The following is a 19681-nucleotide window of genomic DNA, read 5'->3' as shown; positions in this document are numbered from 1 at the left end:
TTAGGTATGGAATTAAAATTTTTCCACAGTCAAAGAGAGCATAAGCTCTAGAGCTAGTCTTCACTTCCTATAGCATCAATATCCAATTAGATCTTCCAGGGCCTGGATGAGTAGTCATTATGGAGACAAAGCCTAAAAAATAGTCATGAAAATTATCCAGAGTAGGAGCAGAAACACCTGAAAAGGTCAATCCTTTTCTTTTCCATCTTCCCGTACTGGATGAAACAAACTTCCCTACTGTCCATTATAAATGATCACACTATATTGAGACTACATAACTAAGACCTTTCGTTACAGAAATATCTACCCTGGCCCATCCCAGCCTAACCGTAGGTATGCTCCTTTGGCCATTCTGTTATCAGCATAGGGCTAGCTGATCAATTTTAAGTAGGGAGCTAATTCAGGATCCTATTTCAGTACCTTCTATATAACAAAAATAATGATCACAGACAGTGAAATGGAAAAATGGGATTTTAAAAAATTCTTTATCATGCTACACAATACAGATATATCACTACAAGTCTCTACTTTTACAATTTCTTTTAACATCGTAAGGACCATTAGGAGCCAGGGCTTAGAACTGTATCCTTGGATTTGAACGCATTTTTGTTTAGTCTTCAAAATAGCTTATTTGGCACCCTCTTCCCTCTGTGTCTCATTTGAGTTCACTCACGTGTACTCAAGTGGGAAAAGACTGAAGGGTCGCCCAGTTAATCTCGTCAGCCAGTAAGAATCTCACCCATAACTAATAATTCCCGTAATCTACCTACCTCTATTGTCAAACCCACCGAAATGGCACTAACTGGAGGAAGTTGCATAGGAGATGGGACTGTGGCAGCGCAGGAAAGGCCCTGAGGTGTAGTCAGACCAAACCAAATAAATCACTACGAGATTTCCGAGGTCCTGTCCTGCTGTTTACTAGCCTTGTGGTGCCAGATAAATCACGTAATGTCTTTGACCCTTAACTGTAAAATGAGAATGGTGAGGTCTGCTCTTCCCGTTTCACAAGGGCCGCGAGTAAGTCCCGTGAGGCAAGGGCCAGGAGGTGTTTGTCTTCTGTACGGAATTATATTGGTCTAACCTGTCCTGCGTCACGGTTGTTAGGATACTTTGCCAGGAAAAGGCCAGATTCTATTCCCGGTCCCTGGAATAGAATAAGAATATGTTTTGTGAGAAAACTGACAACTGTCTTTGATGAGAACGTAACTGTTTTTCTTTCTAAATGATGCTCTATCATGGGTATCTTAAATTAGGGTAACAGGTAATTGTAACTTTCTTTTTTTAATTTGCGAAGTTGTAGGTTGACAGAAAAATCATCCTGAAAATATCAAGTTCCCACAGATGTCCCTCATGCCGCTGGCTGTCCTTGTTCTCTACACTTGGTATTCGTACTGTAACCTTGTCACCAAGAGGAAACAACATTATTATAACTCTTCTACTGACTACAGCCTGCACTTGACGTTAGGGCTCACTATTTGTGTTGTAGGGTCCTTTTTTTTTTTTTTTTTTAACTTTTATTCTTATAACATATTTACAACCTGAAATTTTTCATTTTAGCCACATACTATTGTAACTTTTTAAGATGCGTTATCTCTTGGAGTAAGGAAATAAGAGATTGTGAAATAAATCCTCAGCCAGTGAACAGATAATCTCTTTGAAAGCAGCAATAATTAAACAAATAAGAAATCCAAGTGCCAGAAGATCCAGAGAGAGCTTCTCTGGCCCGCTTCTCCCTGGAGCATGAGAGAACGCCTGCAGGCCCCCACGTCCAATGTGGACGTGGGCAAGCCAGCTGGAGGACATCAGGAAGGCCGCTCCCCTCTCTGACCTCTGTTTCCCCATCAGTAACGTGAGGGTGTGAGGCTGCATATGTGATTTCCAAAACCTTCCTGAGCTGCTAAGACATACTGTCCACTTAACAGAAACGTGCTCTCTCTAGCATTTTCTATCTCAGTAAACGGTACTGTCCGGTTTCTAAAGCCACAGTTCCACTTTCCCAGGACTCCACCTCCCTCACAGAGACCCTCTCCCCTTCTGTGTCCTGCCACTCTGCAATCACAGCTATCTTTCAAGAGTCCTATTATGATCTTATCAGGCCCCTGCTTAGAAACAGTGTAAAGGCTTCCAGAGTACCCACTTCTGTCAATTAGCCAGCTTTACTCAGCTCACCCTCACTTCTTGTCTACTGGGGTGGGTATTAGTAGCTCCATCTCAGCTGCAGAAGAGAACGAACTGTCCTTCCTTTCACCCCCTCTGGCATTCTCCTTTGACAGGCTTAATGAGAAGCTAAGGGTAACAGGAAAGCTACGCTTTGGGTCAGAATATCTGATTGTTCCTGTCTGTCATTTTGATATGTCCCTTAATTGTTCTGAATCTCAGTTTCTTCATTTATACATAGATTAACAATATCATGAACTTGTTGCGAAGATTACATTAAATGGTATGGAAACATACATGACAATTGCTCTTGTTCTCTGCAGAACCTCCACAAGTTAACAGTAACACACAGAAAACCACAGAGGCAAATCGTTTTCAAGACTGAATTTTTGCAACTGAGATCTTTAGAGCTTGCAACCGATGTTGGGAAAGGTTCATCAGCACACTTACATAAGAAATCCAAATAACTTGTTGACATGTGTTTGCCAAACTGGTGCTTTAAGGAGATTGGATTGTATGTTCCACACAGCAGTTAAGGGGTTACCATAAAAGGTTTGAAAAATGCCTTGGAGAGATGGACAAAAAATGCACTATTTTTAAACATACAATATTTTAGTGTTTGTTTGGTAAAAGTAATTCCAGTTAATTGAACTAGTGTGAAAGTTCAACTATAGAAACTAGTCAATGTGCCAAAAATGGAAATTAGCTCAGCCAAGCTCCGCTATTCCATTACAAGCTGTACCTAACATGCCATCTACGTTTATAGTAAGCATAGCAGATGACCTATGACTGTCAACAACGTCACACTAGGGATGGCTCCTGATCATCAGTCATAAATTTTAAGACAGAAAATACCAGGAAAGCTAATAAATCCCAGTTGCTCTTCCACCCACCTCCCTGCTTCATCCCCATTTGCCGTTTACTATCCCTGTTTTCCAGAGACAAATCTTGGTGCGTGTAGGCTTCTTTGCGAAAAATTGAACTAATTTTCAATGCTGTTTAAACAAATCTCAAAAGGAAATGCCACACAGCTTAGAAAGGGTATCAAAGAGTTCTAATTTTACTTTTAGCTGAATATTGTTTTTCAGTTCCTGACTTCATACATTCTTTCCTTAACCACTATGAAAGGGTACAAGGGCAGGTTTCACATACGTTTTGTTCATTCTTCGAATCCCATCACATAATAAATGTTCAATAAATAGCCGTCAGATGAATAAATAAATGCAAGCTGTTTTACTTCAGGCTACGTTCAACTTAGATTTTTTTTCTCCATATTTTTCCCCAATAAGATTTCTTTTTCATTTGTTACCTTTTTGTGTTCTAAAAAGTTCCATGAATGTACAAAGAGAAATGTCTATTTTTAAATTCAAGCCCCAACTCCACCTTCTTCAAGTTGTGACAAAACTAAGGTTAGAGCCTGCTGTCAGATGGAAGAGGGAAAGCTCCTTGATCTTACTGTCAGAGAGACATCCAGATCAGTGCTTTACTTTCAGATAAATGAAAGATTAAGGGCCCCATTGATAATGCAACTGACTCTCAGCCTAAATGACTTGTGTAAAATGATACAATATATTATGGATTAGGCATCAATCTAACTGTCTCCTAATGTGGAATTTCACACTATAGTTCAAATCCAAGAAGTTCTGTCTTCCAAGAAGGCAATTAGAAAGATGTGACTCTACTCCAGAGAAGTTTCCATTTCATGTCCCGTAAAACCCCTTTTCATTATTTTCTTTGCTAAATCATGAACAAATGTAGGATTAAAGTAGGATTCAATTGTAGACTCAGTCAGGAAGGACTGTCATTATATGTTTGAAGCAAAACAAGAAGGGGTGAAATCACACTGCAGATGTTTGAATGACATTATTTATATAGCATCTTTTTTTTCATAGAAAAAATATTTTTTTCATAGAAAAATATCCTAAAATATTCCTGTAAAGAAGATATATCTTCAGATACTAAGGGGAAATTGTCTACTGTGACTTTTCAATAAAGAAACGGAAGTAAAATGCATGACTTTTTATAATTGCATAAGTGTTAACTAATGAAGGGGAGTTGGGAATAATTTATAAAGACTGCACGCCTTTCCAGTCAAGTATCACAGGTGTCATTTATACTGCAGAATTAATTTGAAATCCAGTCAGTGGAATTCTCATGTTTTAAATTACTTAATCGTGCAATCCCCTAATATATAATAAACTCTTGAAAATGATGTGCAAACAGGAAAGCACAGAAGCGGAGTGCGAGTTAGTTCCCCCATGCCTTGAGGCTTACCTGATTGCATAGGGGGTACCACATTAATTTAACAAGTGATATTTGATTTAAGCATTAGAGCCCAGTTACCATTTCTTGAATAATAATATAGGAACCAGAGCTTACATCAGATAGAAGCTCAGTATGTTATTTCATTTTGGTGGAAATATGGAAAAATAGTTAAGAAATGCATTTGAATTGGCACAATAAGATCTGTTATTGCCCCTCTCCTTTTTTAAAACCATTAAAATCCCAGTAGCAAAATCTTACTATTTTCAATTTAAATGAACTAATTTCCCCTACATTCTGTGCACATTAACGTGTCATCTCCATAGTGATAACTTGTAATAATATTTTGCAGGTTCGGATTACAGTTCATTCTAATTCTTCACTTGAATCTTCTCTTGATTGTTTTTCCCTTCGTTCCTTCTCTGGTATATAGTATTATAACCTACGCATCAGATAGCATCAGTCCTGCTGTTGTAAACATTAATAAGATCTATCATTTAGAAACAGATACTTACACTTTGTTTAATCTCTAATGGAAAGGATTTCTGTAAATGTTTACACCAGCACAGTTGTTAGAATGAATCCTGCAAAATTGCTGGCATACACCCAGGCACAGAGGCCTGGCATGTGGGGGAGGGGAGAGTCCTGGGAGCTCTCTGCTAGAATACGAAGGACTGTGTTAACAAAAATGTACTTCAGTGTTCAATTCAAGTAAAGTATTTGAACAGCCACTTTAGTTTATTGCACTTGTAAAAATGACTCTCCATTTAAAAGTAAAGGGATTATTTCGGTTTCAGAAACCTAGTAAATAATGGTATCTGAGGAAAGAAACTTGTATAAGAAATGTGAAGAAACGCCAGACGTATTTTTAACTAAGGTCCTCAAGGCATTTGATATACAGAAATGACTTGTTTCTTCCCGGAGTTGCTGAGTGAGAGTCGGCATGGAAGAGTTAGTGCAGGGAGAGCCGAAATCTGCCAAGATAAATGCCAAGATAAATGCAGCAGTGTTTTATAAATTAACTCGGCTGTCTGTGTGTTTGTTTTTTCTTTGGACGATTCCAAGATTAAGATTGTTCAACTCATTTTAGAAGTGGCTCAAAATTTGGGGAGTGGATGAGGAAGTGAGTTCAGGCTAGGAAAGGGGGGGAGGAAATATCCGGCACTGGACAATCTTGGCAATTTTCAATTGAAACATATTCTTATCTGATGAACGTCAGCACTTCTGCCCTATAGTCTATGAGTTAAGAAGTTAGGCTAAAAACTATCCCATCAAGGTTTCTGGGATTGTTAGCTTTCTCCTTAGAGCACAAGCAGCAGATTAAGTTTGGCTGCAGACAGTCTAACATGACCTGGAATGTCAGTGGGAGGTCCCCAGGGGTGATGAAGGTGGTGGCAGTGGCCTGAAGTGAATGGGAAACTTGCGTTTTTCTTTCACAAACTCAACTTTTGGGGTATGGAAACACAATTCCCACAGGTCTGAAAAATACATGAATCAGGGGATGGGTGTGATGGCAAATGTCACAGGTTATCTCGGGCCAAGAATGCATCTTACGATCTGCAAACCTTTCTGGCCTCCAAAAGAATCCCACCTGAAGTGAAGCTACACCAAGCTCTAGACAGAAGTGGAAAGTTGCCTGGATGTCTTAGAAATGTGCTACAGGAGAAGACTTTCCCTTCTACATTATACTTAATCTTTGTGGAGGGGACCAAGGGTTACTCTCCTGAGGATAGCATGAAATGAATAGATACATTCTAATCAGAGGGGCTAAGGACAGCATCTTTGGGACTTGCTTCTCATTATCAAACACATGAGGATCCTTTTAGAGTATAGACCAACAAATTGGTCATAAATTGAGAAACAGGCTTAATTCTGTAAGACACAAATATTCACATGTTTAATGTGTGTTCATTTGGTTTGTGCCTAAGCAATACTCGTCTATATCTTTTGTGTTCCATGTTAGAAATGAGATGCCATCCAAAGGTAGTGGTACAGGTCATAGTTTTGATGTTTAATTTCAAAAAATTAGAATTAGTCTATTCTTAGATCAACTTACTGTCAAATTTAAGACCAAAGAAAACCAGATATATTGTTCCATTTAGTTGGTCCTATTGACAGCAGTGCATGAGGTCAGAGTTTATTTGCTAAATGATACCTGGAGATGGCCAGTTGCCAAAGAAGGCTGACCAGAGAAACAATTTGCCTGCTTCTCTGGGAATCTAAAATAAGCAGTTATCACCCATCCAAATGTTTAAATAAAGGGAGCTAGCAGCCTAAGCTCATTTTGAACCACAAAGGAATTTGCAGCTTAAGGATACTGACTAATCTTTGTTCACTTAAAGGTCCATCTCCTAGCTTATGGAGAATCCTTACTGGGCATTCCACACCATGCCCATGGTTTCAAAGGCAAACTCTCACTTAGGTTATTAAGCACAGATACACTGATGCCACTTGAATATTTTCCTATGGAAAGGCTTAACAGTCTCCTAATTTCTGTTACACTGGAGTATGAAATTAGAACACTACATGGTTGATAATTTCTACTTCGCTATTTATAGTACCACATATCTAAATGTTATTACTTTCTTCTGATGCAAGAAACCATAAATTTGCTCTTGGCTTTTTCTTAGCTTTAGAGGTTTCAGAAATCCTGTCCTGCTGTAATCTACCACCACGTGCTTTTTTTCCAAATGATTCTTCAACAATATCATACCTAATATTTACCTAGGGATGTTTCCAAGGACCCTTTCCCTTCCATCCTAGTCAGATTCTCCTTTAGGAAGATGCAAGTGAAATTTCTCGGATCTTTTTACATACTCAGGAAGGAAGAAGTTGCAACAATGACAGCAGGGGGTCTGCGAGTGTGCATTTGCACTCATGCCGTCAGATAAGGTGGTTTATATGATGACAGCGATGAGAACGGTGATGGACCGATGGCATATTTCCACCCCCTGCATGCTCAGAGTGAAGAACCCTTGAGGAAAAGAAGTTGGTGGAAAAGTCTTGTTTTCTGGTGGATTTCCTGCTCTCTAAGTCGTGATTGCTCCCGCTCCTTAGGGACAAGTAACGAGGTCTGATCACGGGGCAGTGGCTCAAGCGTGCTGCTGCGAGGACCCTCCTCCCCAGGAGCCTGGCTTTCCTCAGCTTAATTACTTCTGGCAATTGTGGTTATTGGGATCTGGCCTAGTGACTCGCTAGGAACCCAAATTATCCCAAGGAGCCCCCTTAACGAGTAGAATGAAGTCTGACAGGAAGCCCAGGCTTCCACTTCACTTTCACATGGAGCATTCCCTGGTTTATGGCAAGGTTCGAAAATCCTTTCACGGACTAGAAAAGAATAATAAACAAAATTTAATGAAGATAACCACCCAAAGAAGGGCACATTAGGAGTGAAGTAAAAACAGTAAGTTCACAAATAAACAGCAAACCACAAAACTTAACCCATTAAGATCGAGTTAAAACTACGCTATTTACAGCAGTTTTACTGATCAGCAGGAGTCAATCTAGAGTCAGGTAGAAATTGGAGAAATTATAAAAGGGACATTTATTTCTTTTAGGCAGTTTCCTAGCCATTAGGCCTTTCCTAGAAAACAAGGGGACTCTGCAGCATGTTCCCAACCATCTGGTAAGAGATGAAAAACAGTTGATTATCTTTAAGTAGCTTTAAGTTTTTTTTTTTGGTATAGCTGATAACCACATCTTCTGCTGTTGTCCTCACTTCCTCACTCACCTGTAGTCTAGTTCAGAGGCAAGCACACGCATCCATAATTTGATTCTCTCTTGGAAGTGGTGTGAAACCGGAATCTGTTAAATTCTCTGTCATGTCCTTCTGTATGCACTTTGCTTTCTGTCCTTGGGCTCTTTGATTGAGACAATTCTCCAACAGATAGTCTTGTCTGTACTAGTCAGTGCCCCATGTTTAACCATACTCTACTAATAAACAATTCTGTGCTATCAAATTGCTGTACATTTTGAACGAGCATTTGCTCAAATGGCATATATCTCTTCTCTTATCACAGTCCAGGCCAGTCTGTTCTGTCTAACCCTTATGAAACCACCGTTGTTTTCAATAGTTGCTCAGCTACAACAGCTATTTTTGAATTAAAGATCTGACAAGAGTTTTCAATCTTGACCACTCATTGGAATCATCAGGACTCCTTTCAAAAATACAAATGCCCAGGCCCCTACCCAAGAGATTCTGTTTGGTTTGGCCCAAGGTAGGCTCTGGGCATGAGTGTTTTTTGAAAGAGCCCCAGGTGATTCTGATGTGAGCAACTGTACCAAGGCACATAGAGCAAGAATTCAGAGGGAAGGTTATTATTAATGCTCATGGTAAAAGAAATATAAATAACAGATTTTATGAAATGCCATAAAGATAACTTCTCTAGATAATAGAAACCAGCCAGTGAAATATCTGTTGTGGTTATAAATTACATGGAAGGATTTTGATAGTTAACTACAAAATTATAGACTTTGCCCACATTCTCATGCCTAAGTTAACCTTCTCTTGGATATGTACATTGTAGATGGGAGAATAATCTTAGAGTATTTCATATAAACTGTGCAATTCCATAGTTTCCAATAAAAACATCAGCAACACTTTATGTTTCAAAACTACCAATCACTTTCAGGAAAGAGAGGACAAAGGGTAGAGAAAAAAAAAGAAATGTAGGGGAAGAGTAGTAGAGAGCCAGACACGTGGCTTGTTAAATGAGGACAGAGAGAGAATGAGCCAAGAAGAGAGAGAAAGAGCAAAACAAGGTAGGCCTTTGAAAATGTTCCCAGGACCACTCCAAGTTCCAATCCCGATAGCTGCGGTAGTGTGAAGAAGGAAAGACACTAAGTTTGGAGTCAGACCTAGGCTGGAATCCCAGTTCCACCATTTCTTCACTGAGAGATCTCAGGCAATTAAAGTGGGGCTGCTGGCACCTTCCCAACAGGGAGGCTGTAGGGATTAAAGGAAGTACTATTTGCAAAAATTTCAAGTACAGGGTCAGGCACTCACAGAGGATTAAAGCACAGTAATTATTTAAATAATAACCATTATTACTAACTCAGTTTAACCAACACATATAAATGTATATTTAGATAAAATGTGTATGGAGATAGCAGGGGCTCTGAGGAATATGAAGCTGTGGCTTGACATGAGGTATTTTCACACACATTGCGTATCATTTTAGCTCTTCCTTATGGACAAAATGTGACAGCCAGTTCTTCTACAGACATGAGAGCCCCTGCTGAGGTTTCCTTTTCATACCTGTGAAGTCCCTTTGTACGAGAAGAGAACACATCAACGAGAAACTAGCAACTCTTTTGCTTACCAACATATCCAGCCTATGTTAAGAAAACAGTGCTCTAAAATAAGCAGCTCACAAATTCTGTCATTTTATATTGTGTGGTAGTGGTTTGTAGTATGTGGTTATAAAATGGGGGCCGCTCCACCACTTACTCTTAGGAATGTGCTTTGTATTGGGGTATAATTATAAATATGCTTACCAGCTCGTTTTCTGAGGACAATTTATGGGAGTGACTGTAGTACACTGCATTATTGTGTATTCATTTCAGAAAGATGTTTTAAGGTAACTAAAACTAATCCCAAAGTGGGGTTCCATGTCCATGCCGAGTACTTAGCAGAGGACTTGGATGAGAGGAGATGCACTGGAAGATACAGCCTCATACAGAAGTCCCATATTTGGAGGGAGAAAGAGAGCGCTTGGGGCCTCTGCCACTGAGGTAGGACAGTTACTGGGTGGGGGTAACTGAGAGATAGCTCACTGGACTGGAGTCCTTCAAGCTAGTTCTCACCCAAATATACCCTCATTGAAAGAGGGCACAACTGTAGAGAAATCGTGCAAGTACAATGTCAGTGCTATAAGTAGATGCTAGATCCAAATGGAGTGATTTCAAAAGTGTTGCAGTTTAAGAAAACTTTATCTTTCATTGCCATTGGGTTTCTCAAGTCTCCTATGATCTGCAGCAAAGTAACACAGTTCTGTAGTTGATGAGAACTTCCAATGTGATCTTCAAATGGAGATATGGCAACTTACAACTGCAGCTCATAAGACTAGTAAATGCAATTTTATGTGATCATGAGAGTGCTATAAAAGTGAGAAACCACAGTTGAGGATGATATCTTAAATTATTTAAAGTAGACAAAGTAACAATATAATTAATCTTATTTTGATACCAGCAACAAGTGATTCTCAATGCCAGTTAAGTGCAAACACTCAAAAATGCAAACACTTTTGATAATAATAAGGCACAGCTAGATTTCCTCTTGCGTTCAACTATCCCCATTATATGGATGACCCTTAAGTACTTATCTTCAGCCCCTGACACTGTCTGAAACATCTAAGTTCTGAAATGTCCTACTGGCCCCTCAAAGTAGATAGCTCAAAGGAAAAATAAGTTTCCTATCAAATCTGCTCCTCCTGCTTTTTCTTTTTGTTTTTCTCTGTCAATCTTCCATTCACCCAGACCTTATACTTCAAAGTTTAGTGCTAAAGATGGCCTCATTCCTCTTTTCCTTTCATATCTACTCACTTGCCAAGACTTACTGATTTGTCATATTACCTCTCTTGCTCAGTCATTCACTGTTATAGCACATGGCCTTATGACCTTAATCCTGGCTACTGTAATCGCCCCTTCTTTACCTCTGAAAACCTGCATGGTAGGGGAGCTCCAAGGCATCTCTCTAGTTGGTATTCCAAACCAAGACCCTGTGATGCTGAGCCCAAGGAAAAGATGCAACTGTTGAACAGTGGATATGCTGTATCAACGTGGTAGCTGTGCTTCTCAGGCACGTGAAATGGGAAGGATTGGGCACTGATATGGACCTCATTTTGTGCCTCAGTTTGGATACACTCTTGGTCCTGGTCTGCATTCTGGTGAACGGGACCCATTTAAATGAGATCATTTCAAGATGTCACTTTGGCTAAGGGATGATCCAACTAAATCAGGTTGGGCTTTAATCCATATTACTGGAGACCTTTATAAGCATAATGAAAGTCAGACGAGGGAAACCAACAGGAACAGCTAGAAGCAGGAACTCGGTGGAATCCAGAAGAGGAAAAAGAGATGGCCATGTGCACTGCTATGTGACAGCAAAGTCAAGGACGAAGGATCATGGGCAGCCAGCCTCAAAAAGCCACTGTCTTCAGGGACAAAGCAAGGCCTTGTTGGTGCCTAGATTTTGGACTTGTCCTAGCTTCAAAACGGTGAGCCAATAAATTACCATTGTTTAAGCCAACCCATTGTATGATACTTGTTTTAATAGCTGGAAAACTAAAACAGGCATGCTACAGTTAATACATTCTCTACTTTGATAAATTGCTTATTACTTAATCTTTGTGCAATGAATTTAAATGCATACATTTATTTGCATTCCATTCTTAATCTTTACCTGATAAACTTACTTGAATAAAACAACCAAATTTAGGATAACTATTTAACTCCCTAATGATGACCTATGTTCTCAAACCCAAAAGTTAAAAGTTGAACAGGCAATAGGGATTGCTAAATTTCAGAAAAGCTCCTCATTTAACAAATGAGAAACTGCAGACTAGTGTGACAAACGGACATGTTTTGGTTATCTAGATATTAGTAGCAAAATGGGATCTAGAACACATGATTTCTATTTTTCAATCTACTTTTCCCAGCCTACACTGGTCTCTGGGAGCCTTTTCAGGTCTCAGTGCTGGCCATGAATTTATGACACTTGTTCCCCACTAAATTGTGTTTCAAAGAGTAGATTAGATTCTTGCGTAAAATATAAAGACAGTTAAAACTACCAAATACATATTTAATTAGAAATAATATTCTTTGGCATCATTACATTTTCCAAGAACAATTTTCCGAAGAATTGTAGTAACAGCAGATGGTAACTAGGTCCACTGCCAAGATTACAAATAAGACAGAAATGCTCTTATCAGATATGAGGTACCTGGAACCATAGTTTTAAAAATGAATTTTCAAAAGTGTTAAAAATGTTCACATAGGAAGAGAATTAAGATATCTTGTTTAAAAGTTTCATGTTGTTGGAACCTTTGAAGCAGAAAATGGGATTTCTTGGCATTCAATAGCACTCAGACATTAAGTATTCTCAACACCCCCACAATCCGTGAGAATGGAACATTCCATTCTTTGCAGAACTGCTGGATGACAACCTTAATCAGAGCGCTAGTAATGTTCCTGAATGGAAAAATCTGATGGGCTGAATTAAATAAGTGGGCAAACTGGATAGCCCCTGTTTTCAGATGTATATTTTATACTTTCTCCTTTGGTGAAAATATAATTGCAAAGTATGTCACTTACTAGTTTGTCCAAGGGATGGCTTACTCGAGATAATCCAATCATTCTAACCTTTGAGAAAGAAATCCAAATCAAGAAAATGATCCCCACTTTTACTTCAAAATCCAAAGTAAGACAAACAAAATCTATATGATTTACGATGCAACACTTCTTCAAATCACCATTCTTGAAAGAATGCCTGTGTACAGTGCACTGCTAGGAGAGAAACAGCCCTAACCAAGTGAGACACATAATTTCAACATACTGTCTTGCATGAGCCTTACCATGCTCTCAAAACTGAATGATGTTTTCCTAGTGGTCACCACAGTTGATTCTTATATTTCGTGAAACACAATACCAACTCTGTTGGCATTTCAAGAATTCACCACTTGGAAAGGATTTCTTTGAGGAGGGATGGGGAGTAATAGTGAGGAAGTGGGAAGGGGGTGGTCAGGACAACATCCAAAATGAAGTATTTGGACAGAGATAAAGGGGAAAAGATGATTTAGTAACTCACCATATCTCGAATAGTTTTATATTCTGAGATTTATCCTCCTAATTGTAGAGGGATCTTTTGAGTCTCATCTCTCCGTAGGGTTCTGACAATTTCTACATAGCATTCTATCAAAATTACATGAGATTTAATATAACTCTTGCTTTGAAAAAGCCTAACCATTTAACTGAATTTCCTAGAAAATATTTTAGACATTTTATAGCAATCTGGAGATCTCTGTCCAGATTCAAGTTGTCTAAAGTGATCAGATGACTAATAAATTCGCTTTATAGTAGTTTAGCAAGGGTTTACCTCTAATAACTTGAAAGTCAAGTTTTACTACCACATTGTAATTTTCATTAATTGTTTTCTGGGGACCTAATTTGTCAAATATCAAATGCCAGGGAAATATTTAATAGAGAATTGATTTAGCGAAGCTTATCCATTTACAAGTGAAAATATTGCTCAGATTTCACACTTAAAGGATTGTTGAAATGATGACATCAAATTAGTTTCATTATTCATTTTTATACTCTCAGTTATTTTATCTAGAGTATCTTGGGACTAAAAAGGCAGTATTTCATCTATTAGTTCTATATACATATATTTACTAGTAAAATTCTTCTATTAAAGAATAAAAGAGAATAAAACAATAGAATGAAAGACTATTTTAAGAAACAATGATGATTAGAATTCACGAAAACAAAAGTATTTTGTTTATATTTAGATGCTGCCACTACTGACTATAATTTGAATTGTAGTTTTGGTTAATAGAGATGTCACATTATATGTGGAAGAGTATACTTTATGTAGCAAATTTTGTACATGTCTATATTTGTAAAACAATGTTTCTCTCAAAAACAAGGTAGACTGCTGACAAAAGTAGACAGGTAAGAAAAATGCTTTATAACCAATATCCAAACCACATCATGATTCAAAATTTGTATCACAAAATGCTTATTAAAATGACAGATTGTTATTTTATTGGTTAACTTGGCGTGTTTCCAGGATTAGCAATATAATCACCAAGAGCATATCAAAATCTCAAGAACGGCTGAACAACTGGAGCAATTCATGATCAACGACCAGAATATTCTAATAAATTTTTGTTTCAATTTTATTACCTTTAAAATGATTACCTTTAGTATTTTCGCTCCTTTTTTTCCTGAGATTTTTATGAAAGAGTTAAAAAAGTTTCGTGGCTGGTACAATGGGAGTGCTTTATAATTATTATACATACAATGGCTTTTAAAATCCTGCATTTATCTGGAATTCAAACAGTTAAAACTCAAAGAAAAGATGGAATCAAATAAAAAGGATTGTACAATGGCATGTGATTTTATTAATATAGTTTTATGGTCCTACGATGTCTTCTGAATAATTAAATAATATTAATCGATATGATATTCTATTTAGCATGCTTTACTATTAGTAATAGGCATTTAATTCTTTGGCATTAGTTGTTGATGTACAATAAATACAAATCTCAATTGAAAATTTCCAGTCAACCAAAACAGCTCAATGTTAGATAACAGTATTGTATAAATGATGGTCTGGAGATCATCAAATTTATTACTTAATCAGCCTGACATCTTCTCTATGACATGGATCAACATGCAGTATAAATAACTATGAGGTTCACGGCAGGAGGCAAGTTCCACATAACTGTATGGCTTTGTATGGGTTACTTAGCTTTCGTTTGTTGTATTTCCTTCTCTGTAAAATGGTAATATTAATAGCTGCACCCGTACTTCAAGTGTCTATTTAGAGGCCCAAGTGAGATAACCCAAGTGAAAATGCAGTGAAATTGTAAGGTATTTTGGTTAATATTACTATGGCAAATATGACCTTTCCATTTATTAGCAGATAACTTGGAATTCAGAGGCTGGCTATACCAAGCTACAAAGCAGAGCTTGAAATGAATCCACAGCTGAGTTGAGGATTTTTGATCTAGCATCCTATACTTAAAGCGAGAGTTTACCTCTAAAAACATTGCTGCTTGGGGTTTTTGAATTAGGATAGAATTTAATGTTTGTCTTGCATAAATTCAATTTTTTTAATTTCTAGGAGTTGAATATAAATCCAAATAGAAAAAAAACTATTGTGTATTTACTCGCCCAAGTCTCAGTAGATATTTTTAAATGTACAAGGCTACTGTTTAAAACATTGCTTCTTTTATATGGGAAAGCAAGATCACTAGTTTGTAACAAAGAAGCAACAAATGGAATACGGGTTGTTTGAGATAAACAGGACAGTACCGATGCGGCTTTATCTGCTTTATCTAAGGATAAGCCATGGTTCTTTTTACTTGACATATTTGACAATGAAAATGAATCTTTTTTGTTTTTGGCAAGAAGCTTCTACTAAGAATTAAAAAACAGTTTTGAAAAATAGTCCTGACGCCTTAATTTTCTACCTCCTGCAATTCTTTATTTAGTGATAGCTTTAAAGGTTTAGGAAAGTGAAGTTATTTCTCTAGAGGTCAGAAGGGATACTCTATAACTAATCATCTTAGTTACTTCTCAGGAAAAACAAGTAGGAAAGGCACACTCTTAAAAAACCCTTTGGCCACTATCTCATTGTTTCAAAAACTTTTCCAAGTCCCTAGTTGAGAAAAGGTGTTTGTCTCTTTTAGAGGTTTCCAAAGATTCTGTTTATTATGAAACGATCCATATGGGTTTGTTCATATGCAGTTTGAGCTTGAGTTTCTGGACACTTAGTGAAGTTCTCTCCCTTCCCAATTCTCCAAAAAGCCGGGCTGCACCTGCCAAGTGAGCCTCGTCCCTCTCCTCAGAGGACGCAAGGGGTCGCCCCTCACCTAGGAATGCACCAGCAAACCCAGCCGCAAACGCAGACTCCAAAGCAAAAGAGCAAAGAGCATCCGTCCCCTGCAGCAGCTCTCTCCCAGCCCCACTCCCACACAAAATTGTTATTTCAACCCGATTCCACCCATCCCCTCCCTCATCTCTGCGTCACAACCAGAGGGCGCCTTTGACATCGTCTCGAGACCCCTAAGACGGATCGCAAAGCAATTTGGCTTTTGACTCCGCGATCCCTCCCAAAGCCCAGCCCAGAGGTGCATCAAACTCGCACGCGCCCACTGTCACGCGCCCACTGTCCAACACCGTGGGCCCGTCTGGACGTAGAAAGAAGCATTGGACAGTAAACTTTCTTTCTGGCGTCTTTCTTCAGAAGTTGGGCCCCAGAATCACAAACGGAGACTCCTGTGCCACTCTGACCCACAGGATCACCCTCCGTCCCCGTCAGCGTGTGGCTTGGGGTCTGGATTCCTAAGCGGGGTGAGGGAGCGGGTAAGCGGTGGGCGGCTGGAACTCTGCGCCTCGCCCGGCCTCCCTTCCCTGCCGTCTCAGTTTCCCCCCGCCGTGCCTGGCGACCAGGGGCGGTGGGCACCACCAGGCGCGAAGACATCCTCGAGCCCCCGGCCGCACGGCCTCAGGCGAAAGAGTAGGTGGGGAGTGATGGAAAAGACAAACCACTCAGAGGCCAAGAATAACAAATCGGATGCCTTGACATGTTTAGCTTAGGCCCTCCTGCCCCCTGCTAAGCGATCCTAGGGCCGGGAGGCCGGGCTGCAGCCCCTGGCGCTCGAGCCCTGCCACGTTTTTTAAAGGCAGTTCTCAGGTGAATCAGACCTTGTCTGCCCGGGGCGAGCGGTACAAAAGGAGCTTTCAGGGGACCCTCACGGCCCGGGCAGGGCAGAGACGAACAGCGGCGGAGAAGCGATCCTAAATCTCCACCTCACACAAGCTGGTGTTGTGCGCTCCCAGCCGCACCCGTGCCTGCCCCGGCTCTGCGGGCGGCGAGGGTGGGGGGCGCGCCAGGGGAGCTTTCGTCGCCCCCCGCCGTCCCCACCCGCAACCCCGTCGCTGGAGCCGGGGCTGCGCCGGCAAGCGCAGCCTGCGAAGGGGCTGCCCAAGAGGGCACAGACCCAGCGCGCCTAGGGCACAGGGCAAGGCTGAGACGCGAGAGGTGCCACCCTCGCATCTGTCCCCTCAGCCGGGGAAGGCGCCGCCTTGCCGCCCGCCCAGCCCCACGTGCCCGTTTCAGGCGGGCTACAGCACTTGTCCAAGCAGCCTTCACGAGCCAGCCTCAGGAGGAACAGGGGTCAGGCCAGGGGCCGCGCTGAGCGTGTAGGCGGGAGCCCACCCTCAGGACGCGCCTGCCCCAGGGGAGCCCCCGAGAGGGCCTGGGATGGTAAGAGTGCTCACGTGCACGAAGCTGGAGACTTACTGGAAACCCGGCGCCGCGCGCGTGGGAGCACGGGCCGGCGTGGGAGCACGGGCCGGCGTGGGAGCACGGGCCGGCGTGGGAGTACCGGCCGGCGTGGGATGTGGGCGCACGGGCTGCCGAACCGCGCCGACACGCGCCGGGCGGGTCCCACCGAGGGGCTGCGGGCACCGCCGCCGCCGCCGCCGCGCCTCCCCGGCGTCCGCCGGGTGGTCAGCAGCATCTCGCGGGTCGAGCTGCGGGCGCTTGAGGAGGCGGCCGGGAGGCCGGGGGAGAGCGCGCGTCCCTGCGGCGAGCCGACCGCGGAGCCGCCCGCCCGCGACCCCCGGGCCTCCAGCGCGCCGGAACCGCCTCAGCGTCCCGCCGCCCGCCTCGGGCCCCCGCGAGGCTGCACGCGGACGGGGGCGGGAGAGGCGGCGCCCAAGACGCCTTCGGTGCCCGGCGCACCCACAGCGTTCCCTCCTCCCGGAGGCGTGGGGCGCAGGGCGCGGGCGGCCGCGAGCAGCCTGGGCGCGAACGGGCCAAGCGACCCGACAGGTGAGCGCGGCGGGAAGGAGCGGACGCGGCCCCCCTGCACTTACTTCTTCGCTGGCGCCTTCCCCGGGAGGCGTTTTGGCTGCCGATGTATTCCATAAAGTTCAAAATGATAAAAAACCAAGAAATCAGTCGCAAGTGCATAGTAACCCAGTAATGTTTCCCTTCCTTTTCTCCTTTTTCTTTTGATTGTCAATAATATTTAATGTTTTTAAAATATATGTAGGTGTTGGGCGTATATACAGAGAGAAACCCGAGCAGCGGGACCACTTCTCCACTCCGATCCGACCGGCGTGAGGTGGTGGCAGGCGCAGCGGGGCGGGTGCACCGGGAAGGAAACCAACTATTGTACTTTCAAGTTGTCGGCGCCCAGAGCTGCGGCGGCATCGCGAGGGTGGCTGTCACAGCCGCGGGTGCGGGGTCCGGTAGCAGCAGGCGGCCACGTCGGGGCGGCCGCAGGTAGCATCGTCAGCCGGATCCGGGCGGGCTGCGGCGGCCCCTGGGGCTCAGAGGCTGCGGCGGCCGGGGCGGCAGCGGCGGGGGCCCCGGGAGCGCAGCGGAGCGGGTGCTGACGGCGCCGCTGCCATGGCCAAGGCGCGGCGGAGAGACCCCGAGCTGCTTCTGCCGCGCGCGAGCAGGAGCCGCTCCAGTGTTGGGCAGGGCTGCCTGGAGCACCCCAAGGGGAGGAGGGAGGGAAGGAGGGAGGGGGCGGAGGAGTAGAGGGGGAGAGGAGGGGGATGGCTGCGGGGGGGGGGGGCGGGGGGAGCTCGGGGGCGGGGAAGGAAACTGCCGGAGCAACAACCCTGAGCGACCTCAATAACTTTCAATTTCAAGAGGGAAAAGAGGGAGCTGGAAAAGTACAGGCGTTGCTATTTGGCAGAGGGACGGGAAGAGGCGCCTAAGGGGTCCCGGGTCTGCCGCCGAGCATCTCCCAACGCTGCAAAGACCGCGGGAGAACCCGAGCTGGGCAGAGCCAGGGAGGCACAGCGTACTGCGGAGAGCCCCTCCGAGGGGCGGCTGCTGGGGAGGGCTGGGCGCGCTGGGACTGGGAGCATTGAGGGCGAAGATCTAGAGGAGGGACACCCCCCCACCCCCAACCCCCAACCCCCAACCCGATCGGCTCCTCTGGGGCTGGGCGCGCCCTGCTCCCGGCGTGCGCGCACCCCTGCGCCCCCATCCACACCCAGCGGCAGGCCTCAGTGCAGCTCGCCCCCTGCCTCTAGGGCGGCTCAGTGGAAGGGTTGTGGCTGCAGACTCCCTGCCAGTTTTCCTGAGCCTCTCCTCGGTTGCATTTCTCCCTTCCTTTCTTTCAATAAAAGTAGCTGCAGTTGGGGGCCGGGCAGATGGCTCTGGGGCCCCCTCCGTGGACGCTGAAGGTCCGCTCCGCCGCCAGCCACCTGGGGGGACCTAGAAGGGTGTGCGCCCAGGACAGAAGTCTGGAAATGCATTTCTACTGCAGCGTTCTTCCAAACAGAGCCTTGCTGCGGCCCTGGAAGATTCCTTCTCCTCTCTGGCAATTCGCTCCGTGGTCAGCTCGCCGTCGCACGGCTGGCTCCCTCTAACCCTATGTTCTTGAAAAGATCCGTTGTGCATTTTGGTTTCTTCTCTGGGGGACTGGGAATGACAATTTAGAAAGATTTTCCCAGTCTTGGGGTGGGGGTGGGGGTGGGGGTGGGGAGCCACTGCTTGCTTCTGCTC

The 19681-nt window shown here is 43.3% G+C and overlaps 1 protein-coding gene across 1 annotated transcript in view; it reads right to left on the bottom strand.

Moving 5' to 3' along the window:
* The window catches only part of RSPO3 (R-spondin 3), an 81057-nt gene extending 62630 nt beyond the window's left edge, over positions 1-18427 (bottom strand). Inside the window, exon 1 of the mRNA XM_077162837.1 lies at positions 18031-18427. Coding sequence (XP_077018952.1) covers positions 18031-18127 — 97 coding nt within the window. The 5' untranslated portion in view covers positions 18128-18427. The remainder of the gene's footprint in view (positions 1-18030) is intronic.
* Positions 18428-19681: the final 1254 nt, after the last annotated feature.

This window comes from Tamandua tetradactyla, chromosome 5, assembly GCF_023851605.1.
Source record: "Tamandua tetradactyla isolate mTamTet1 chromosome 5, mTamTet1.pri, whole genome shotgun sequence".
Classification (NCBI taxonomy): Eukaryota; Metazoa; Chordata; class Mammalia; order Pilosa; family Myrmecophagidae; genus Tamandua; species Tamandua tetradactyla.
Note: the sequence above shows the minus strand (reverse complement) of the source record. Positions and strands in the feature narration are given on the sequence as shown.